This window comes from Cygnus olor, chromosome 5 (genome assembly GCF_009769625.2).
Source record: "Cygnus olor isolate bCygOlo1 chromosome 5, bCygOlo1.pri.v2, whole genome shotgun sequence".
NCBI lineage: Eukaryota > Metazoa > Chordata > Aves > Anseriformes > Anatidae > Cygnus > Cygnus olor.
The window spans coordinates 8026615-8051532 of NC_049173.1; the positions used below are offsets into that span (position 1 = coordinate 8026615).

General features: G+C 39.9%; 1 protein-coding gene across 2 annotated transcripts in view; it reads left to right on the forward strand.

Annotated features, from left to right (window-relative positions):
• The window catches only part of BRF1 (BRF1 RNA polymerase III transcription initiation factor subunit), a 174540-nt gene that overhangs the window by 55125 nt on the left and 94497 nt on the right, over positions 1-24918 (forward strand). For both annotated transcript variants that reach the window (XM_040557923.1, XM_040557922.1), the window contains one exon: positions 17516-17547. In XM_040557923.1, the coding sequence (XP_040413857.1) occupies positions 17516-17547 (32 nt within the window). The remainder of the gene's footprint in view (positions 1-17515; positions 17548-24918) is intronic.

Consider the following 24918-nt stretch of genomic DNA (forward strand, 5'->3'; position numbering starts at 1 on the left):
CAGGGAGGGAGGAGAAAAGCTGCTGTAAGTGCAGTAGTGATAATTGACCCACTTAAGAGAGCTGCTCTAATTTTGCATGTTACAGCATCCTGGAAATTCAGATAAGAATGTTGATCTCTCCAGCTAATAGGATTTCTAAATATATCATCCAGAAGAAGCAGGAGGACTGTAATTTCGCATGTCTGTGTGTATTGAGGCTAACGTTTTGTTTAAGAACTGCACACTCTGAAAATCTGCTCTTTTATTAACTTGCTACTAACTCAGGATAGAAAAGTTATTTGACCTCTCGTGCTGGGGGATGCGGGGGGACACCTGGTCCTGCTCTCATCAAATGCGGTGTCAAAATTCTCACAGCTTCTGTGTGGAAGAGTGATCAACTTTTTCCCCTCAGGATGCTGGCACCCAGCAGGTGGCTCAAATTGTCAACTTTTCCATAATGCAGTGTTAAACAAAGTGTCTGCAGAGATAGAGGGGGGGACAGGGTCACAAGATGGCCTATAAAGATTACAGATTAGGCAGTTTTTGATAGTTTTGCTATTTCTGTTTTCCCCATTCAAGTGAAATTTTGAGCAGTAAAGGTCAAAATAATCCTCTTCTGAAATTTGACTGCAGAAGTCCTTTTTTTTTTTCCTCTGCTTTACAGAGCAGAGTGTTTCAAGTCTGTCTCTAGGCAGTTCTTTCTCCAAGCACACTGATGGATGTGACTGCTTAAAACAAAGCTTTTGCTCTCAGTAGAGCTGTTGCACCTAGCTTGTTTTAACTTTTTGCAGGTACTTTGCCCTTGCCCATCCTACCTGTCTGTGCTGGGACAAAACTAGCCATCGTTCTCCCTCCTTGGAAGGAAGGAACAAGCTTTGCTCTGAAAACTTCTGGATTAGGCTCACCAAAGCCTTTGTTGGTGTGGGTTTGAGTCGCGTTATGGGCAGGTAGAACAAATGCTTATTGTTTGGCAGCTCCGTGCTCTGTCACTGTGTCAGGCCTTGTGTAGCACAGAAATACTTACAGCAGAAGAACCTGCGCCAGATTTTTTTTATGCATGCAATAATGGTCTGTTTAAATTCATTGCGTAGCCTGCCCTCTTAATAAGTGGTTTCCAGTTTGGGGTTTCTGAACCGATGAGACATTCCTGTGGTAGAGGTAAAATGAGGAAAGAAGGGAATGGGAAAGCTGTGGAGGCATTGGCAGTAATGGGGTAAAAATACTGGGGGATGCAGCCCTCAAATACCAGCAGCACAGAGTGGGGGTGAGGCTTTGAAACACGGCAGCAGAGTCCCAGGAACTAATGAGGTGAGAGAAGGCAGGGCGAGTTCTCGGTGGATAGACGGGGTGATGGATGAGGGGAGGGAAATGTGATGGCAGAGAGGCCTCCTTCAAGTGAAACAAATACAAAGGACGGACGATAAGGAAGGGGATCCCACCTCTGATGTCTTTGACCTTCAGCAGTCCTTGCATGGTTGTGAAAATAAATATTTAACAATCTCTTAAAGCTTGTTTAAAAGAGGAAATGACTAGGTTGGCTCTGCTTAATTCAGAAGTTTCTCTTTGCATCTGAATTTTGCTGCTTATGTCAGCAAAAACAGCATTATAAATGGGGAGTGTTTTGACCTGATGGGAGTTAATATGTTGCAAACACTAGCTAAATACAAAGCAGTGTGGTATGGCCAGTCATTGTATAGCACATTATTGCTTTTGTCAGAGGATATGCTGGATGTGGTGAGGGATGTGGAGAAGCTTCCTCTTCCTTCTCTGCACCCCTGCCTTCCCCTTTTTTTGAAAGGAAAAAAAAAAGTTACCTGATGCTTTGTCTAAATAAATCCTGGTAGCAAACACGATCAATTACTGTTAATGCTTTTGATGCATTCACTGAAAAATATTCCTGATTGTAGCCATCACTAATGATTTCTGCATTTTAATACTTTAGAAATCAATTAGAAAATTAAATGCTCTCTTCCATTAAAATCATTTTGAAGACTGTATATTTGCATTTTAATGCAGTAAGATTGATGCCTTAGCAGGCAAATTCATATTCTTAAATAGTTTAATTAAGATAGGTAATATAAAATAGGGTAAATAAAATCCACTGAATTGAAAGCTATAAGCACTAATATGCTTGCTGTTGGCAAATACTGCTTTAACTTGAGGTCTTCTAAAACTGTTTCTACTTTCATTGTCCTCTTAAGTCTTACACTTTTTTTGTCTTGCATTTTTTAATGTTGTAAGAATAAAGTGAAGGTGTATCTGGGAAACAGTATTACCTTTTGAATTTGTTTTGGAAAAGCACAAGTCATTTTCATACCAGTCTTTCCTTCTATCTTGAAAGTAGTCTTGAGAATGATTTCTTAGATCCTAATAAAGTACAAGCCTTTTAAAAAATAGTAAAACAAAGAAAAAAAATTTTCAAGAGCTCTCTTATTTCTTCAGATGTTTGTCACTAGGATTTTGTTTGCATGGTGTAATCTTCGTACGCAAACTTCATACTGGAAATGCTTCTCAATCAAAGATTTTTAGCATTTTGTAATATGCCAAGTATAACTCTGAGCTGAGCCTTTTCTAACCTTCTCATTATTAGCCTGCCTTTATGGCATGTCCATGTCCTTCCTCAAAGGAGAAATAGAATATCTTCTAAATTTAACTGCCAGATTGGCTCAGTATTGTTGTAAGACTGAATGATGTAATACCCAATCACATGGTGGTATATCTGCTATTTTCCCCCTTGAGAGAGAGAATTTTTCCGTATTATTCAGTTTCAGCAGTTTGGGGAAAAAGGGAGTCTTAAATGAGACCCAAAACAACCAAAATCTTGATTTCTTCCAAGCTCTGCTTTTGAAGCCACATGTTCCCCATGCCTTCTTTATTTTGACTTGCTAATTGGAAATAAGATGTTGAAGATAATGTGTGCTTTGAAGCTAGTGTATTGTGTATTTTATTTAGACTTGATCCTTTAAACATTTGACAATAAAACATAAATTGCAGAGCTCTTGTCTTTAGATCAGCTGTAAGTGAATCATTTAAGTTTTCAACATCCTTCCAGTTTGGGAGAAACACAGTAGTATCAGTAATGTTTTGACTGCATGTGTTGGTAAAGTGCTATGAGATTTGCTAATCAGTGTTTTTAAATGGAGACATATAACTGTTTCTTCAATGGTGGAGCATCTTGTCTGCCAAAAATAAGATCTTATGCCTACACAGTAGAAATCAGTGCTCTTCAAATTCTTTTTGTATCAATAAGCAGGGAGGAATGGTAAATGTATCTATAATATAATTTTTCATACCACATACAAACTACTAATGATGGAAAACAAGTTTTGAAAGAGGGGAAAGCCTTTTAACTATATAGACTGAAAAAATAATATGGTGAGAAAATTGTACATTAAAAATGCATATTCATCAATGTGACGTGCTGACTGAAATATGTAAGTATATTACATTAAAAAAAAGATATTGCCTCTGTCTTATTGTCAGGAGATATTCTCATCTGTTCTGCCATTGAGGTGGTGTTTTTTGTTTTCTGTTTTCATTCTGTAATTGGTCCTTTTAACTTTTTATTGTGCTTGTAGAGAGCCTTTTGGCCTTGCAGTTTCCAAGAGGAAACAACGTTGTTATTGTCATTTCAGGTACTGTACTGTGTGCCCCAATTGTGGGACAAACAAAGAGCTGATGGTTCAAGTTAGACTGCAGAAGATTTGAGACGTTGCCTGAACGTGCTGGTTTGTGAGAAATTACCACTGTGTCCTTACTTTGCAAGGATTTTGTCCCTTTTTAGCTAATTTGCATTAAGAACACACTTTTTAATTTTTCCCCCTAATGAAGCCGTGCCTTCAGAGTAAAGAAGTTCTGCCTGTTCAGCTCCAAAGGTTGTTAGGCTGTAGATGCTCTTTTCTGTGACTTTTCCTGTTGGGCAAAAGAGCTGGGCAGTCTGCACTGAGAATATTTCCATTTGAAATGTGCCATTGAAATCACCAGTGGGCCATCCTTCATCTTCAGGGAACTGAGGGAAAAATTATAAAATAATTGTAAGTTATTACTGAAGAAGTCTTTTAAAGAAACATATGGAGTTTTCAGCTGCTGTGTCTCAGTTGGTACCTGACACTGGAGAACATCCTATTCTGTACTTATCTGGAGTTGAAAGTCTGGGTTTCCCATGTGAGTGCCATTACCTTCTGCAGGATCTAAGTTAAATTTTCTTTTCTATATGACAATTTCTGGTCCTTAAAGGATTAGTCTTCTAGGGAATGCAACAGATGGACTACATCTGTGCTGCTGTTTCTTAGGGACTCCCAAATCACTACATACTTACTGCATCTGGAGGACCCAGTTCATTGCCAATAATTATTTCCAGCACATATTCAGATAACACTTTCTCAGCTGAAAAATACTTTTGTATACTTTCAGTATTATATTTGTTAGTCTCTGCTTGTTATCTTCCACCTAGAATCTAGACTTCTGCTACGGCAGAAGAAAAAACGTCTAGTATTGGTTGCTACTCTGTTCCTCAGTCCTGTAACCGATGGCTTCATCATTTCAGCTGTTTCTTAAAGTCATTCAGTGATGAAACAAGGGTGCTCCAGTCCTTGTTTTTTGCTGATAATGTTGGCAGCCCTCCCAGTGGAGCTGTAAGCAAGTCACTTTCCTACTGTTGCAACTGGAAAAGTTGGGAGCATGGTCAGGAGCCAAGAATGTTGGTTGAAGAGTAGTGTAGCATCCAGAAGCAGAGGACAGTGTCAAAAACGGAAGCTGCAAAAAATATTGCTTGAAAAAAGTACTTGTTCACGAGAATCCATCCCACCAAAGCGTTCAGAGGTGGAAGGGAAGAGAATATAGAGAATTTTTTACCAGTTTCCTAGCAGACAGAGAAGGTGGGATGCATACAAGGAAATGCTTACATAGGCAGTGTATTTGAAACTGACAAAATGCAGAGGAGACAATCCAGAATTCCTGTGCCCTCTGTAGGATCACAGAATAATTTAGATTGGAGGGGGCCTCTGGAGATCACCTGCTCCAGTTCTACACTCACATCCTCATTAGATCACTGAAGCCCTACTCAAGCTGAGTTTTGGTCGTCTCTAATGACGGACATATCCTACCCTCTCTGGACTATGTATTGCAGTGTTTTGCTCGCTTCATGGTAAATATTTTTTCCTAGTATCTAATCAGATTTTCTCTTGCTGCAACTTACACCAGTTGCCTTTTGTTCTGTCACTGTGTCCAAGATTAATCTATCTCGGTCTTCTCTGCACACCATCACGAGGTAGTTAAGACAGCATTAGATCTTCCTGCCTAAAGTGTTCTCAGCCTCTTCTCAAAGATATGATACTCCAGGCCCGTAACCATCTCAGTCTTCCACTGTAGTTACTCTACGATATCAACGTCTGTTTTGTACTGAGAACCTAAACCTGAACATGGTGCTACAGATGTATCCTCACAGGTACTGCTGGAGGGGAATAATCACCTCCTTCAACTGCTGGCTGCGTTTTTGCTGATACAGTGCTCAGTACATGCTTGGTCTTTCTTGATGGAAGAGCATGCTGCTTACTCCTGCTCAACTTGTCTACAGGGACCTCCAGCTCCTTTTCTGCAAGCTGTTCAGAGTTGGTCAGTCCCAGCCTGTACTGTAGCAAGGGGTTCTGTCACCGGCAGAAGACTTTTTAAATAAAAAGACAGATGCAGTTCCTGCCAGCCCTGTTCTCCAAGTTGTGAAAGTTCCTCTCAACACTGCTTTTATAATGACCTACCTCCTGGTGCACTGACTGCTTCCCCAGCTTGATGGCATCTGCAGACCTGCCTGAGGTGTCCTCTGCCTTGGTGTCTCCTTGTGAATGAAGACAACATGGCCCCGAGGGGTGCCTGGAGTAACTGCAAGCTGGGCTTTGTACCACTCATCACAGCCCTTGGAGTCTGGCAGTCCAGCCAATTCTGTGCTTACCTCACAGATCTCAATCGTAATGTCTCAGCAGTTTGGCTCTGAGTACCACGGCAGGCCATGTCTTCATGTTCCCCATGCTGTCGGTCAGGTTGCCATGTGAACTCCATGGGTTGGTAATGCCAGGCCTGTGGTGCCTCCATGCTGTTGTTCTGGTGCTTGGCCAGTCCTGCACAGAGACCATCTCGTTTGTCTTCTGGTGGGCGATGCAGCGGCAGGCGCTCGCTGATTTCTAGGGCTGGTGCCTGAAGACCCTTCCTGAGTGGTAGCAGGCTGGGATTCGCTCCCTGAGGAGCGTCAAGGCCGAGGGGGCGGTTGGGGCCTAGCCGTGGCCGTTCTCCTTCTGAAGCTGTGGGTGCTGTGCAATCCCAACCACCACAGCTGTGGGGAGAGGAGGAGAGGAAGCTTTTCTAGGTGAATGGTCAGGCTTTTTGGCTGAGGGGGTGTATACTTTTCTCTCAGGTTGTTCCTCTGTTTGTTTTTTTTTAATGTATTTATTATGTAAGATTATAATGACCCAGTACATAAACAGTTCTGGCAGCGGGGCTGTAACTCCAATTCTACCCCTCAGCTAGGAGGGAGCGAATTTACAGTGCTCTGCGGAGGAGGTCGGCATTACAATCCTCATCTCCTGATGTCAGAGCAATGGAGGCACAGAGGTGAAGCCAAGTGTCTTGCTCGGCAGGGCCAGGGCAGTACCATAGTGTAGACGCGTGTCCCTTGGGCACCCATGCCTCGCACAGCAGCACGCCGCCTCCCAAAACGTCAGAGTCCTATCCTGCACATTTTTCCTTTCTGTGATTTTATGAAAACCCTGGAATATACCTTTCCAACCATATTTTTAGCTAAAATTGTGAAGAAGAGCAGGTTCTGAAGGCTCACTGGTGCTGTTGTGCTGAGCTTGTTATCAGAAGTCTACACTGAATTTGTACGTCTTGGCAGTAGGGGGAAAGAAGTTATCATTTCTCTTGAAAGCTCTGCAAATATGACAAAATCAGCAAGCAGCTGTAAACACGGGACCCACAATAGCACTCAGTTGTTGTTCGGAGCAGAGACGTATTTTAGGCGCTTGCAGCCAGCGTGCTGCAGAATGTTATTTGAAATTACACTGCTTGGTTACAATAAAAATGCTGCAAGACTGTGTGAAAGGAGTCTAAAGAGATCTTTCCCAGCATATCACTGGCAGTTTTTATTTTCCCAGAGGCAGATGATATGTACATCACTGCTGATATTTTTTTTCTGGCGAAGAATTCCAGCAGCTGAGATAAGTTTACAGCGTCTTAAAACTGATAATGAAAGAGCAGTCTCTGTGCTGTAAGGGAGACATGAGATAAGTGCTTGCCATTGCTACAGCATTCAGAAGATAATACGAGGATAAAAGTTAAAATGACACTTCAAGAAAATATTCCTCGTTTTCCATCTTGATTAAAACCATTTAATGAAGGTTGTTAACTTTTAAGAATGTGAGAAATGGCATTGGCAAGTAAATTACCTTCAGTGTGTTCACTAACTGGTTCTGTGCAACATTGTACTGAGATGCTGTGGGAGTTCCTGCTTAAGCAGAGTAAATATTGACAGTAATGTCAACAGAATTGCAATATCCATGACAAGTAGAGAATTGCAGCAGACTGCTTACTGAGGATTTGAATTTTCAGTAGGACATTTGTATGTGTATTCTGGCCACTTCCAGCCCTACTCTCCCCACCCCACGCCTCACCCCAGCAAAGTGTTTTCCTTTTGCTCCTTAAGGATCCCTTCATAAGCATGAGTAACCCAATAACAAGGAGTTGACTCTTGCTTTACATTTTTTAAATGCTTGGAAATGGTATGCGTATATACAAAGTGATTTTAGTAAATTGGTGCAAAACTCAAATTTTAAACTGAATAAAGGAAGGCAAAGTTAATCTAAGAGCTTCTTAGCTATGTGTTTTGGATAACAGATCTATGGAAATTAGAACTGGCATACTTGGGGGTGAATATCCGATAGGCATTGCATCTATTTTCATCGTAAGGAACTCAGTATGTAACTTAGCTCTTAAGCCCACTTTGCATGTTTTGGACAGGTGGGCAAATTTGCATAACCCACCAGTTATATTAAAGCATTGCATTAAGGCAGGGTATAGCTTGGGTCTCTCAAGGGCAAGGAGATGGTCTGAAAAATAATGATCGACCATAAAGCTAAATAATGGGAGATTATACCAAAAATACAGTTGACAGCTGCTTTTCTCTGACCCTTTGGAGATACTTGGGAACCCCAGAGTGAAAATGTTTATTGTAATAGTAAGATAATCAAGATGATTTAAGAGCATTTTATCAGGGAAGGGAGAAATAGTTTTTTAAATACAAGAAACATAAAATAGAAGGATAAAATGTGTTTTGCAGTGCAGTGGCAGCACTGGAAACAGCAGTGGCAGCACTGGAAACAGAAACCCAGTGTCCTGAACCACAGCCCAGCGTCCCTCTGGGCTGTGCCTTTCATTTTCTTGGGGAAAACTGATTCCAAAGGAGAAACTTCTATTTTCCCAGCCTTTCATGTAGATAAAGTAGAAAGTGTATCAAATGCCTGTGACTGTATTTTCCCTGCTGAATAGATCGTCGTGAAGATTTACTGTAGTAATTGAACTCTCTGAAAAGTTAGCTACCTTAAAATCTCAGATATGTTGTCTTTCTGCCCTGATAAGTGAACTCCTCCCTCCACCTGTGGTGTTATACTTGCTCAAGGACCAAATTTAATCTTGTTTTAGGGACAACTTTTCAAGACATAAATTTGCTTTAAATCTGGTGTTTTATGTCCTTGAAGGGGAATGTGTTGTGCTGAGAATTGTATCCATTTCAAAGCGTGATGCATTGCTTGTCTCTTACCCTGAAAGGTACTTTAAAACTATAAACTATCAATTTTAAGTTAGGAAAGCTATTAAGGTGGTGGTGGTTGTTTTTTTTCCCCTCCTTCATCTTTTTCTTCTTGAGCCCTGGGCTCGCAGGAAGTGAAGATATCTTCTCACCCTGACCGTGACGGCTAGTGGTAATCTCTCCTTTGTGCATTGCTGTGAAGTAGAAGTGAAGACAAGGTTGCATATCATGTCTTGTCACAGGTTGGTCAATTCAAACATGCTAACTCTCTTGCCAGTGTTTGCTGCTGCATCCCAAGATACCTGGCGAGCTGTCTGAGGAAGTAACATGAGTTTTCTGCTCACACACTTCCAAATAAACGTCCCTTAAATACTCATACAGCAGTAGTCTAAAGCATAACCTGTGCAAAATGCCTTATGCTTTATTTGCCAAAATGCTTTTTTTAGTAACTCACTTGGGATAAGCTGTTGTTTATAAACCGTAATGCAAGTCTGATTTAGAAAACATAAATTCTTAATGAGATAGCAAATTGTGTACACCTCTGTGCTGTTACTACTTCTGTAGGTTTCTCCTAGAGTGAACAGTCCAACGTAGGATTTTTTTTGTCTGTGTAGGCATTTCTTAAAGTGAAAGCATGGCTTTCTCAACCCATTGATACAAGCATCAGTTCAGCTCCACGTTTTTGATTTGTTTTATTGAAAGGTGACTAAACCAGAGTGCTTTGTGGAGTTCAGGCAGCGTAAAAGTGGCACGTTGTACTGACTTCCAGGCAAGGCTGCTAAACTAGTACCGACCACCTAGCTTTCAGCTCCATGCTGCGTTTAAGACATGTTACAAAGGCAGGTAGGTGGGTGATCGGAGCAGTGCCTTTAAGCAGACTTGCTTTAAGCAGTAGTTAAGTTTGGTAGCGTTTGTGGAAGCGTTGCCACGTCCATACCCTGGCAGAGAGCTGGCCACATGCACGAAGCCACCACGATCGCTGTTTCCCACCAGAGCTCTGTGGATTTGGGTATCTGTGGGTGTGCAGAGCGTGCTCACCTGCCAAGGGGGGCGTTGCTGCTCCATGGGAATACGCTGCTGTGGGACATGTGTGCCTCTCCTACCTGCTTTCTGAATCCGAGGGCACCCTTTGGTGCACTGCCGCAAGGATTTAAAGGGGCTCCTGCAGGCATGTGCCTGCCTGCACCTGCTACAGAAGGGCTTGTGACAGCTTTATTCCATCACTATGTTACGTGGTATAGGTTGATGCGATTCTGTTAAAGGCCTTTTACAGGGGGAACCTGAACACATCCGACTGCTGGACTTTCTACCAAAGGCCATTAAGGAGTCAGCAGCCTCAGAATGGCAAGGATGCAATTAATTTGTTTGAAGCCGTACTCTTTTTTTTAAATAAAGCCTCCAGTGTCAGAAACTTCCTGCTGAGTGGCGGTGTTTTACATGTAAGATATTGGATAATGCATGTGCACGGATAAATCAAGTTCATTGATAGTGGCAGGAGAGCAGTGTTTGAGATTCTGGGCAAACTCCGCTGTGTCCCAGCGCAGTTGTACAGCAGCTGCCGCGCTCCCATCCCTGCAAAATTCTTTTGAGCTAATTCTCCGAGGAGCAGTTAATACCAGTGCATTCGACTCAGTGTGGGCATGAAAGCAAAGATGTAATGCTTGGCTTCTAGCATGGAAAATGTAAAACATTCTGCATCGATACAATTTGGTTTTGTTCTGGTTTAACAGAGCGGGGCAGCGGTACTCTTCTAAAGGTATAGCTGGGTGCTGCCACATGTAAACCAGAGCAATACTATGATGAATTTTGGCACGGGAATTGTGTATGTGCTTAAAACAAAGGTGTTAACCAGCTTTACGAGATCGTGATATACTATAAAGCAGTTATTCTGCAGACTTTTGCTCCTTATTTGTTTTAAGGTTTCCCTTTCAGATAAGGTGGGGCGTTGTGTTTTGGAGCCAGCCGGGGAGGACTCTGCAAACAGTGTAACTTTAAAGAGAAATTGGAGAAGGTGGGGTGGGTGACGGGGAGATTGTCTGGGGCTGCAGTTGGGATGAATGCTTTGAGCCAGGGTGAGCTGGCGCGGCTTCAGAAAGAAATCATCGCGCTCTGCCCTTGTCTGCGCGTTCCTCCCCCAGTCCGTCCCCTGCCCTGTATCAGCCCAGGTGTTTGTGCAGTTACGTGTGAACTGGGGGGGTGTTAATCCAGTTGAAAACAGGCCAAAAAAAAAAAAGGAGGGGGGGTATTTATTTCAGACAGTTCCCTCGGGAGGTTTGCCGTGTTGCTGCACAAATAGCAGTCCGGGGAAAGGGGTGGTGACAAGTAACCATCAAGCCAGTTGGAGCAAGGCTGGGATTATTCTCTTTGTTTGTGGTGGTGTCAAGTGCCAGGCAAACCATAGCCTTATCATCTTTTATCCCCTCTGCCTCCCCCAAGTCTTTCCAAATGCTTCCATTTGGAGTTCTCTGAACAGCAGAGTGTAAAGGCTGACGACAGCGCTGGTTTTCCTTTGCCACTGCTGGGCAGGGAATGGTTTTCTCTGCTCCTTTCTTCCACTTCTCTCTCTGCCAGCTGCAAGCTTACCTGCCGTGTGCTGTGCTGAATACCTGATTGTCAGCTCAGAGTAATTCTTCCAGATCTGCACCTCTTACGTTTTGTGAAATTTCTTCGTGTTGGTACAAGTCGTAATCTTTATAGACTCTGGATACAGGGAAAAAAGACTAAACTCTTTTACCTAAATCGTTGCTATTGTCCTCCTTCCCAGCTGCTTTAGGTCCTTCCATTACTAAATGGCCATTCTGTGCGGGCTTTTGGACTGTGCAGCTTCATACCTGCTTATGTGCTTGAACTCTTTTCAGACTCACAATGTTTTCTGCAGTGATTTTTCCTATTTACTATTTCTTTTTCTCCTGCAGGCTGAGCTTTGCTCCTTTCCTGGTGCCACTCTCCTGTTCTTGTCTGCCAGCTCCACTCTTCTTTTAAGTTCTTCCTTAAAACTTGCTTCTCCTAGCAAGCTCGTTTCCCCTCACTGGTGCTTGTTTGATTTACTGTTGTTCAGGGGAAAGGGTCTATTTCTTGTTTGGAGACTTCTTGTTTTTTGAGTGTAGCCAACTGTTGTTTATACATTGTCACATCACCCAGGTTGTAGATGAACTCTAAAAACCTTTAAAATTAATATTTACGCTTTCATTCTATGCCTTAATTTTCTTTTCCTAGAGTGTACTAACTAGATTATCTTTCAGTAGCAGAGTTCGCATATTCCTTGTGTAGTTTTTCCATCTAGTATCCTGAATAATTGAGAGTTGACAAGCATTTTAGGATAATAATTTTCTTTTTTTTTTTACTTTTTTGCTCGTGTTGCACTGTGAATAAATTTGCATGTGACTATGTAAATACTTTGTAATATCACACAAAGCAGGTTACCTACTTGAAGTCAGTAACACTAGGACTACAGCCGAGCTTGAACTCTTTGAAGACTATTCTCTAAGGGAAGCATTTGGGAAAGTGCTGAACGCTCACTGAATATTCAGCTAGGCTGGCATGCTTTTGAAAACGTTACAGTAAAGGGGAATGACTCTGAAGACAATTATTAAGAAAAGCTACAGCATTAATTTTGTAAAGGCTGAACTGTACGTGCAGTGGGGAGTTTGAAGTTTAATGTAGCTTGCAGGCGGTGGATTCATCCCGTCTCACCGGCTGTGGCGCCGAAGTCAGCAGCCCAGTTGCCCTAGATTTTGTCTGCAGTCGCTGGGGATAGAGGAGGAGAGAGAGAATTGGTGTCAGAGGCTAATTCAGATCCTAGGTGAGCCAGAAAGCCACTTTTCTCACCATTTCAGTTAGTCGTAAAATCGGGCAGGCTGAATGCAGCCCGAAATGTCTGTCTCCTTTTTAATAGATCTGCCTAGGTGGCTGTGCAGCGCTGAATTACCGCCACTGACTTTGTTGTAACTATTAAGATAAAGGTGTTCCACGTACTAAAAGGGAGCAGCTATTGGAGAAACACGCCGATTGACCTGGGGAAGGAGTCCGGCAGCGCTTTTTGTCCTTAACAACTAGGGATTTTAGGATATAGTTTTATGGCATGCAGACCTGCAGTTATGTGCAAAGAAGAACAAAAAACACCAACCTACACAGACCAAAATCTAGTTCTTTTTTTCTCATGCATTGATCTGCGCATAAATAAAGATGGCTCTTTACGAAAATGGCATTAGGAATGTTTTTTAATACTGTCTTTATACTCAAGTGCAGCCTGTGCTGTGCAGTCTTGTTCTTTGCACAGACAAAATTGCAAGCTTAGGAAACTTTAGAAACTGGCTCCATAGGATTTCAGCCTCAAGGCAAAGCATTATTAGAGTTATGAGAAATGAGTTTTCTGCAAAAGAATTGGCTTTGGTTATTATTTTCTAATCCTGTTAGTTCAATGAAGTTAGGAAGAGAAATGTTTACTTAAAACAATTAGTGCTGTCAGTCAGTTTTAATTAATTGCTAATTAAAATGGTGAAAGTTTGTAAAGCAGACATTTAATTGTGATAAGTCATAATCAGACATGGCTAGCTGTATGAAAATATGGAAGGACAAGGATGTTGATGGAAAGGGTGATGGAAAATTAGGTTCAGGGCCAGGCAAATGCAGTCACTAATTTTTTTTTCCCCTGGTATCACTGCACTTCTTTGTCCACCCACCCTTTTATCTTATCTGCATATGTTTGTTATTGTAAGTGCTGCTGGGAAGTTCATGTCTCTTACGTAGCTTATTCAAAACTGTAAATAATTAGTTTCATTTAGAAATTGAGGGGAAAAAATTAACATTCAGAACTTTTCTTGTTTGCTTTTCAGTCACCTTTCTTATTAAACTTTGCCTTTTTTGTTTCTTTGTTTGCAGCCAGCTGAATCGTTCTTGTTGAATACAGAGAGGGAATTCAAATTTAATTATTTTATATACCTAGTGGATCTGTGAGGAGTTTTTGTTAGAATCAGAAAGCATTTTAGCTTCAAACAAAGAAGGTGGAGCTTCATTAATGGACAGCACAGAACTTAGGGATGTCATATTTCTCCTGAGTGGCTTGCAGTCACGATTCCTTGGCATTAATCTTTCTGTGGTAGTACAAATTTTGTAGTAGGCTAGTAAAAAAATAAGTAAAAGTTTAGAGTGTAACTTAAGAAAACTTTAAAAATAAAATAAACACCACCACCCCCAAATAAACCCACAAAAGAATGCAAAACAACAACAAAACACAAAATCCCGCCAACCAAAACCAGACTCTGCCTTCTCCATACTGTTCATACATGCCTGCGTCTCCCAAGTATGATGGTGTACATAGTGCAAGATCCTTGACACACTAAAATTGACACAGTAAAACCCCATGAAATTGAGGGTTTCCTGATTATTGTAGAATTTGTCAAACATTAAAACCAAGACATTTTTAGGAGGGGCACAGTTATTCTTGCATTTCTGTGTATAACTTTGTCAAATGGCAGTTTTGCCTCCTGCTTAATGATACCCAGAACCTAGGGGATTTTTCTCCATATAAGTACTTCAGAATTGCTGGAATACATAAAATGTGGGCCTGTCTAAAGGACAAATGCATTCTTGTTTTGGTATTTGGGGTTTTAGGTTTCCGGTAGTATTCATTTCATCATGAACTTTTGTTTCCTCTGGTGCTGAGAATGAGATCATTATTGCTGTGATTCATTGTGCTCTCACATTATCCACAGATTACCAGATTATAAAGGCAGAAAGGGAGTGCTGTGACCACTCAGACTGACCTCTTGCATCATGTTGGTCAAAGGATTCCCTTGAATTAAATCTTTTGAAGTTAAGCCTTTAGACTCGTCTCATTTTGATTTTAAAGTTTCCAAGTGATGGACAGTCAATTGCATACCTTGGTGAAATGAGCTAAAAAATAGCAAAAGAAAAGCAGCTGAAACCATTAAAACTTTTAAAAAAATAAAATAAAATTGGGTGCATTTGTAACCTTAGCCCCCTTGTGTTTATATTCTGTTGTTTTGCATGTGTATCTACAGTATCGGTAGCTTTCTGTCCCTTTGAGAACTTTTCTGTGTGCTAGCAGTCTCCATATGTAAAATTATCATTGTTTTTCTTCTGGCTTCAAAGAAAACATTTATCTTAGGATTGTATAATTTTTGAATACATATTAAGTATTATCTGCTGCTTTCAGCTGTTGTATGTTCTCCTGAACTGTTCCAGCTCTGAAAAGGAGTTTAAAAACAACTGCCTGTTTTTACAACTACTTCCTGCTGATAATTGTGCTCACAATATTCATAGTAAAGGCCAACCCGTTGCTACTGCGTGACTCAAGTTTCCCCTTCGCTTTTGCTTCGCTGTAGCAACTGCATACACATCGAATCATTGAGAGGGATTGCTGGAGGCTACCTTAAATGAAATCCAGAAATGCCACATTTTTACGGTGATCTTTGCTTTTACAGTTTCAGTGGACACTTGAACTAACTTCTCTACGGAGCAAAGCAACTGCATGCTAAAGCATCTAGAGCGTAGCTCTAAATTGTCTCAGAGTTGCCTGAATCCTGCAAGTGAATTTCCCAACTTCTTAGCTCTCATCTTTTGTCCCTACAGTTGCATGCATGTTCTCTGTTTCTCCTTACTTAGACAAAAAGGGGGATTTTTTTTCTTACAGTAATAAAATCTGGGCACTTGTAGTGTGTTATTAAGTTTTGCTCTTCTTTTAGCAGTTTGAGGAGAATGAAGATTTCTTTGCTATACAGATTTCATAACTCTAACTGAAATGCTTAGGTTAGAAATGTAGCTTTCTCTTTCACCTGAGATCTGCTTTTAGCCTCTGGCAGTGATTCTCTATCTCCAGTGGTCTCCAGTGGCAGTAGCTGCCCCTAGGGCAACATGTCTACTCACTTTGGTGTTTCAGGAACCCGTAAGCCGCTTTTTTTCTGGCTTCTTTATGTATTATTTATTTTCCCCCTAAATAGTGATGAAATCTATCAAGTAGAAGTAATAACTTTCAGTTATCTCAGTGGTGAAAGTATCTCCGAGTGGGCATATTACAACCAGACGCTTCAAGTCAGTAATGAGCCAGGAACATTTTTAGGTCTAGAATATTTCTCAAGCATAAAATTGGTGATTTCTTTCTAGATCTGTTTGAGGAGCTGTCAAGGGCTGTGGTTGCTTGGCAGATTCATTACTAAACTCATTTGGTTTCCCCTTTCTCATCACTTTGACCAAAAAACTGCTCTGAATTCAGTATTGCTCCGCGTAGATTTCTAAGCTCCATTTCTTACGGATTGGTTTAGTTAGCAATTTCCTTACTGTCTTAAAGTTTAAGATTACTTTGATATTTTGCCTAATATTATCTATAATAAGTTTTGGATTTTTTCAGAGGTGTAGTGAGATTTTACCTAATAAAATAACCAGGCCTGCATGTTTTTAATGCTAAAAACTTTCACCAAATATTATTAACATAATGTATTGAATTCTGTAGCGAATTTGGAATGCTAAGTTCCTATAATTTTAAATGCAAACTAGGGATAGAAATGCTCAAGGATAAATATTTTTAGTGAGACAAATGTGTATTCATAAACTGACTATATTAGCTGAATTAGTCGTCTTCCGTGGCTGATATTTAGGAGAAATTTGTCCTCCAACATACCTTAAAAACAACATACACTAATACTTGTATTGCAGCGGCGTACCACGCTATACTGATGTCCCTCTATTTCTTAATACTGGATTTCTTCACACATTGCTACATACAAAAAATTGCATATACCTCCGCATACGTGTTTTCTTTGCCTTCCTCTGTCTCTCAAATGATTTACTTTGACGCTGCTTTTAATGGTAATACTGGAACTCCTTTCTGACAGGTAAAGGAGTGGCCGATGGATCGAGCATGTGATTGTTGTGTTCCTATCAGCAAGAGGGCTACCTTTGCACTTTAAGCTTAATGTTTGTTTGGGTTTGGTTTTAGATGTTATTAAGAGAACGCGTTTCTAAATGTGCTTAATTTCAGCAAAATCCGGTGGAAACTTGTGGTTTTGGCTTGTTTTTGGTCTGCTGTAAGTCCCAAATGTGCCCATAAGGTGTAGTAAATGGTGACCTGGTCTTTTAGTTGTAACAATATAGGATTACAGTGAATTCAGTGGTTGGACCAGATGATCTTGAAAGTCTTTTCCAACCTTAATGATTCTATGATTCAAAGATAACAGCTGATTGTCCTGGTTAGAAGAAAGAGTAGCCAAAGTGGCTTTCTGTTCCTAACTCTTTAGCAAGTCATGCTAGATGAGGGCAAAAAACGTATTGCCATTTTCTTAGTTTGCTCTTCCAACTGTTTTTCAGTGCAATGGGATCCTTCACTCCTGAGCTAGCAAAGGAAAGAGATCATCTTTATATTCTCGAAGTGTGAAAGTGTTTATCTCATTACTAGTATTGTTATTTATTGGTATTGTTTTCTTCCTAGGCTGCAGTATATGGTGAGTATTTGTAAGTCACACAAGGTATTAGCTTTTCTTTCAGACCATCACGTTACATAGGCAGCTTGTGCAAGAACTGCAGCAAGTGCAGGCAGGATTTTCTGGGGAGCTGACCTGTTAGCTGGGTGTTGGCTCTTAGCGGAAGCACTGCATCCACGTACCTCACCTGCATTTGGCTTATCCTGCAGTTTAACCTGGGTTTGTTTCTTCCTTGTTTGGGTTGCTTATGACACTTAGAAATACTGTCACAGTCAACAAGCGTGCGTATTCCTTGACTTCTTCACAGACATGTTACTTGACCTCAGTGATCTTCTCCAGGTATTGTATCTATTTTTGTTTGAAACTTTTGCTGAATTGTTAAACTTCGATTAATTTCAAGTGAAGAGCTGTCAGTGTGGGCTATTTGGGATGTTTTAATTTCTCTGTAAAAATTCTGATTTGGAAAATCACTGGGTTTGTAGTTCAGTAATTGTTCAATGAAATTATTATTTTTTCTTCTAATGTTGCAAAGTATCAAGAGTTAGTATGATGCTTTCTTCACGATTCAGAGTCATGGCACTGGCACAAAGTAAGATGTTACACATTTTTAACATAACCAGTTGTTGAAGATGTAACTTTTTTTGTAGGTAATATGGTGTAAATGGATTAGTGCACTACAGGGACATGTTTTATAAAATGTGTTTTGAAAGAAATGTGTACTTGCTCTTTATGTGGAAGTAGAAAGCTCTGCTGACATACGCTGTCTTACTCTCGTTTTCCATGTTAGGACTGTTTTACATACAATGTGAGTAGGTTAGTTACATCTATTTTTGTCCTCCCAGCTGTCCTGGTAAATGGCATTCCTCTGAAGACTATTTATTGCTTACAGCAATCTGCTGGAATTGCAATAATTAAATGAATCTTTAATTCTTAAAATTACTAACTTTTTTCATTGTTTCCAAACTCTTACTGAATTATTTTGATTACAAGCAAATATTGCATTCATAGAATGGGGGGGGATATTTTTCCTTTAAACACAGGTGATTTTTCATGGCAATTGTTATGAAATAGAATGATCATAGTAAAATGGAGTGTATTCTCTACATGGTGAAGAAGAAGGGATATTGAATCTCTAAAAGAAAAAAAACGAGCAGACAAAGATTGAATGACTTGTTTTTTTTTCTTCTCTGTACATTCCAGCCAGAAAAGGTGTCAAGATGGGGGCATACGGGAACCAAAAGGTTAAAGAGGGGTAACTGAAGAGATGGGAGAGCCAGAAATAGACTAGTGGTATGGAAATAATCAACACTGGAAGGAAGAAAATGCAACATTTTACTATCATGATCTGTATTTAAATATGCGAGATTTCTGGTATGCTCCAAATTCCAGTTTCTTAAAGATAAATTTAAGCAAACAGAAATGTTAAACATTACTGTTAACTATAGCTAGCCAGAAAGCCCTGTTTAAGAATGCATAAATGAGCTTTTCAGGTCTTCTCTAGACTTCTTTCCCCAGCCTGAGTTTGGTTAATAAAACAAAAACCAACCAACAACAAAAAAAAAAAACCTCAAATTTTCTGTTTTAGGTCAACTATATACATGTTTAAATAAAATTAATCTACCTGCCAAAAAAGCTTCCTAGATGGTTCTTAGCTTTTGCTGCTTTGTATCTCTGTAAACTTGGTGGCAAAACATTCACTGCCCAGGCAGAAAACTTCAGTGCATTCTGCTTTAGATCAGTCTTTGCTTACAGACTACATGCTTAAAAAAGAAAAGCAATCGATTTATTGGATGGTACTGTTACCTTGAAGTGGCTTTTTCTTTCAAGGACAGCTCTTATTGTAAAGTTGGGGTGTAAATGTCATCAATGAATAAAGAAGGATTGCTAGTACTAGTAGTGGTGCTGTTTCTACTAGATGCAGCTCTGTTGCTGCAGGAGGACAGACCTCTGCGTCAGTGACCTCGAACCAGTGTCCTGCAGGCGCTGGGAGAGCTAAGATGCTCCGGTAGCTCACAGTGTAAGAGAGCTGGGTAGCTGAAAGTAAGAGTAAGATGAAGAAGATGTGAATCTGCTGTTACTTGCAACTCGTTATTTGTCTCATGACCTGCCATATACATGTTCTTTCTCTCTCATAGTTCAGTTTAGCTTTTCAAAATAAATTAAAAAAAAAAAAGGGGGGGGGGGAGGAGGGAGTGTAGGTGTGGATGGGGAATAGAGGAATCTAGGAGAGAAAATCTTAAGTTTGTCCTCTTAGGTTCTGCTCTGCACCTCTTGCACACCCACTCTTCCTGTACTTAGTGAGTTGCTTTGGGATTTGGTTCCCAATTCTCAATGCAAAAGAAAAAAAAAAAGAGGCAAAACAAACAAAAAAAACCTATCCCTTATAATATAATATGCTTTTAGCATAGCATTATGCTGCTAAAATTTAGCAATAGAGGAGGCTAATTTTCACTGTTAATGGCAGTCTGTTTAAGAAGCCCTATCAGCTTTCCTCTTGTACTGATGATTGAGATGGGAGAGTTTGGCTTGTTCCACTGGAGAACTACACAGCATACATAGCAACTTTTGGGACTCAAAATTGCCATCAGAATAAAATGCCCCCTTTTATTTTTTTATTGGACGGGCCAACTTTTTGTATTTTGTCTCCCATTTTATTTCTAGGTAAAATATGTCCCATGTCTTGGAAACCTGTTGAAAGTGTTGTCAGATCCCGTATGCCTCTGGTACATTTAGACTTGGAAGCGTTATCTGAAACTGCACAGAGCACTGCTACAAATCAGGCTCCTTCCTCGTGCAGAGTGGAGTCGTGCTTCGTGTTGATTGAGTTAGAAGGATGATCAGTCATCAGTCTCTGACAGGGAAAGTACTTGTTTATATTTTCAGATATTGCATTTTACTTGCAAATACACTCTTTAGAGAGGTCTATAATCAGGCCCTTTGTTTGCTTTTTTGTTCTTCCAATCTAAGTGACAGGACTTGCTTGTTTAGGAGAGTAGGGAAGCTTGTCTAGCCTTGGCCCAACTTTTGAACAGTTTGGGTTTGCCAGTCTCTTTCAGAGCACTTTCATTCCTTTCACCTGGAGAACTATTTGGCTTGGGTTTTGATTGCTGCCTTTCTAATAATCCTGGGAGATGCCCATTTCTTTTTTAGCCTCCTGTGATCTCCAGCATCATGGCCTTCGCAATGTAGTCATAAAAGACTTCAGGAAGTTGTTGGCAGTGCTTTGATCTCCAATTTCAGCCTAGTAGAATATCATTTTAGTGGTCCTTGTGGTGTGTCCTACTGTTAAATAAGGCTAATGCTTCCTGAAAAGATGTAAGACAGAGCCAGGCTCTTCAGAGCAGTGCGCAGCAGGAGGGTTAGCAGTAATGGATGTAATAAATGAAAATGAGATGTTTGGCCTTGGTATCAAGAAAAGGTTTTTCCACCACGAGAACAGTCTTGTGTGGGAACAAGTTGCACAGAGGAATTTCCAAGTTTCTGTCCTTGGACAGAGCAAAACTCTGAGCAACCTGCTCTGTAGCTGACCCTGCTTTGAGCAGGATGTTGAACTGAGAGCTTCTGAGATCCCTTCCAACCTAACTATCCTATGGTTCTAGATAAGGGAAGAGGGTGTACCAGAAGTGAAAGCCTGTAACTGGTACAGGCTTGGTCTAGTTCTTCAGTCTCTCTTCCACTTCAAAACATAACTCTTAGCTTCTTATATTTCTTCCTCTTCAATTTGTTCGGTCAAGTAACAATACTTTCTTGTCCAGAAGGATCATTATTATGACTTATTTTTGGAAACCTGATTTATTTTATTTTTAAGGCAGCATTAGCCTTCCTGATTCCTTTACGCTTGTCACAAATTACTCTCGTACTTTGTTGCATAGATGGTATGATTATAGTTTATTGTACAGCTGCAGTGTTGGAGGAAGAATGCTATGACTACACCATATGCCATTAGTGAAAGCAAGCTCTCTGTGGGGTCCCTACACTGGAGGCAGTGCTTTAAAGCATGGCATAGAAGAAGCTGCTTAATTTTGATTTGTTTCTCTTCTTCAACCCCAGTCTGACAAGCTGGGGTTGGTACACATTTGTAGTTTTACATTTTGTTTGTCTTTTGAGGTTAAATGTAATGGTCTGGTTGCAATATGGAGCCCAAAATAAGACACTTTAGTAGGAGGAAGAGAAGGGTAAAACAGTATTTTTTTTTTTTAAAGACAGTACTAATTTGCCTCAGTTTTTGATACTCTTTATTCATTTAAAGATATTAACATGTTGATGGCGTTTGCCTTTATTGCCCCTATGCAAATTGCTATTTTGATTGAGTTAATTTAAACAACCTGGTTGGGACCCTCAGGCATTACTATACTAGAAACGTTAATAATGAATCAAATAACCACAGGTGCCTCTTTCCCCAGCAACAGACACTCTCCTTAAAAACTCATTTGCTTTTCATGCTTGCTTAATTATTTAGGCAAGCAGCCATGGATATTTCACAGTGTGAGTTCTCATTGAGTTCCAACTGCCCAGTCTTCGTCTCTCTGAACGATAGAAGACCTTAACCACTGTCACCACTTATAGTATTTTCTACGGTGCTGCACCATGGTCTTGAAAAATTTTTGGAAATTTTTTTTGGAAATTGCTCATAGTGAAAGGGTTTTGATTCATAAACTTATGGAACTTGTTGAATTAAAATTTTTGCTTGCCCATGATCACGGCTTTATTGATTGCTACTGTCCTGAAGTTACCGTAATCTGATATCAATAGGAGATTCCCCATTTCCCAAAGAGTTTAAAATTCTGGAACGCGTTAGGCAGATGAACAGATGAATTCCCGTGGTACTGGGAGGGAAGTATTTGTTATTATTTGTAGAAGTGGAAGTATATTGGTGTTTGTGAACACATCAGGCATGATGTGAAATCAAGAGGAAATTATGAAAGGATAAGAGTCCCTGTGGAAGTGTCCCTTTGAAATCAGCATCTGATGACTGACAGATGTGAAATGAAAAGGCTGTGTCTCCGAAAAATACCATGAAGGGCAAAGAGTATAACAAGTAGGAGGATCTTTCTATAAAGATGTAAGTGAATAATTGGAAGCCGTTCCTTCTCCAAGTGCCACTCTTAACTAATATAAAGCGTTCTATAACAAGAGCAGAAATTATCGGTACAGGACAGCATCTTGTACAATCTTAATTTCTCCTGCAAAAGCTTAGGGGTAAAAATGGGTTGCTTTGCAGTGCCTTGGAGAGTGTATACTTTTTGTCTGAAAAATGTCTGCCTGCTGAAGAATCTAGTTTAAAAACAGAACAGAACAAAATGTGTAGTGACAGGTCCGTGTGCTTGCAAATGCATTCTGGTAAATGTGAGGCGAATGTAAAACATATCGGGGCAAGCAGATATTTAAAAATACTCGCTCTGTAAGGGGTCAGTGCTGCTCTCTGTTGTTTTACGTGTTGATGCTTAAACCTAGCGACTGCATTGAGTTTAGAAGATTTTAGTATTTGACCAAAATATGAAAGACCGTACAGAGAGCACAAGTCTTAGGAAAGTCTATAAAACAATTGCTATGCTTTCAAAATATTGATTGGAGACAGTTGGTGAAAATACAGTCTTTCACTATGATCCTTATAAATCAAGAAGTGGGGAAAAGAGACTGAAGTTAATGTGGTAAGCTTGAAAGCTACAGCAATTGAAGCCTAAGCCAGACACAGCTTTCTAGAAGGGCAGTTTTGTTTATTCACTGTTCAAAGGATTCATAAAATTAGATTTTATGAATGCAAATGTCATATGGTTCTAAATTTGGAGTATTAAGCTTTTGATGGATTGGAGTATATGAATTTTTGTAAGAAGTTCTTAATGAAGAAAGAACTAGAAATTAAAGTATGCCTCTAAATTAATTCTCTTAATTCTCTAAGCTTAATAGAGTGCAAAAAAAAAACATAGAAAAGATGAGTAAAGAAAGACTTTCTATATGCCTAATATAGCTATCATTTCATCTATCACAGGACGGGTGTGTGTATGGAATAGTTCAAATTAGTGACAGTGGCATTAAAATTTAGCGGAAGGGCCTTCTTCCACTAAAACCAGAAGTTATTAAATGCCTTGTTTAAGCTGTGCAGCACCATTACTGATTTCTGAGTGAGCTTTATGCCATCTTTAGTTCTCTGCCTGTAGGAAATGCCCCAGAACTTCTGAATATTTGGTAACTTTTAAAGATGACAAGTGTTTTGCTTTAGAGGGCCTGAAGTATCTCTTGCTACTGATTTGCCAGGAAAACTGGAACCAGTTAAGTGCTCCTGATCCTTTTTGTGACTTTACCCTGACATAAAAAAAGCATCAGCTTCATGAGGAAGACAATACAGAGTACGTAATACACTGTGTATCCTAGTTCTTTCTAAATTGGTAGTAACGAGAAACTGCAGAGAGCACTTGTGATCAAAAGAATGAAATTTCCCTGATGTACCATTTCTATTTGAATTTATTAGTTTGTGTAAATACACTGTCTACACCTTGAAGTCAGCCATAAAACACCGATGATGTGTGTAAAGTGGAAAAGCAGGTTAGTTTTAAAGTACCTTACTTCTCAAATAGACCATGGACCTGGAGACTTTTAGTTAGGTAAAGATAGGAGGATGAAAAACAATCATTAGCCAATTTTATAATGCATGTGTCTTTGCTTTGTATTTAATCCAACGCCTGTTTTTGTTGTTAGAGTATAGCTTTAAAGAAAAAAGTTTCTTTGTCTCTTCGTATCTGTTCTTTGATGATTGCATTATAGGAAGTTTGCTTAGGAGGAGTTTCTTCTAGTGACACGGCTAGATGGGGATATGCATGAAGTATTTGGATGTCCTGACAGAAAAAAAGCCAGAGGGAGAAATGCTTGTCTGAATTATAGGTTCTCTCTAGACTAAAATGAAGGAACTAGATGTTTGTGAAGCCTCTGATGGAAATATCATATGGACTTGGCTCCACTGAAGTAACCTTATTGATTTGTGCAGTGAAATCATCCTTGCAGAACAAGATCTAAGTGATGAGGTTTAAGATTTATAGTAACTCGGTCAGCCAACTTAAAAGGCTGAAACTACAGCCAAAACCCCACTCTTTATGCTGATATTTTTTAGACAAAAGGTCAAAAAAAGCCATCCCAAACTTGCACTGAATGTAGAGCATCGGAAGCCAACTGAAACACTGCAGATATTTTGCTTTAAGTAATGTCTCTGTGGCTCGTGGAAAGTCACGTGCTCCCAAACTCCTATATGAACTGCCAGGTTCAGTGGATGCTTGGTTTTCTGTGTAAAATTCTGTGACTTATTTCCTAAGTACACTTTTTGTTCAAAAATTATATTTTGTCTTTCTTCCTTGCCCTAGAATATTATTTCTACGTTACCTGGCATTTTGGGGAAAAAAGGAGTGGTAAAATTTCAGACTATCCTATGGAATCTTCTAGGGCAGTGAAACCACTGGTCAGACAGACAAAGCACAGGAGGTATTCAACATTTTCCACTAAATATGCCCTAAATTAACATCACATCATACACACTTGGTTGAACAGTCATTTTCAGCATACATGCTAATTCTGAGGATTTTTTTGAAGTTTTCCTTTTTTAAATTTGAGTTCAGAAAAAAAAATCACATTGGGAAAATTTTCACGTAAAGCAAAAAGTTGTTTTGCAAGTGGATGGCTAGGTGGAAATGTGTCAGTATTTGTTTGTTGCTTTTTCACTAG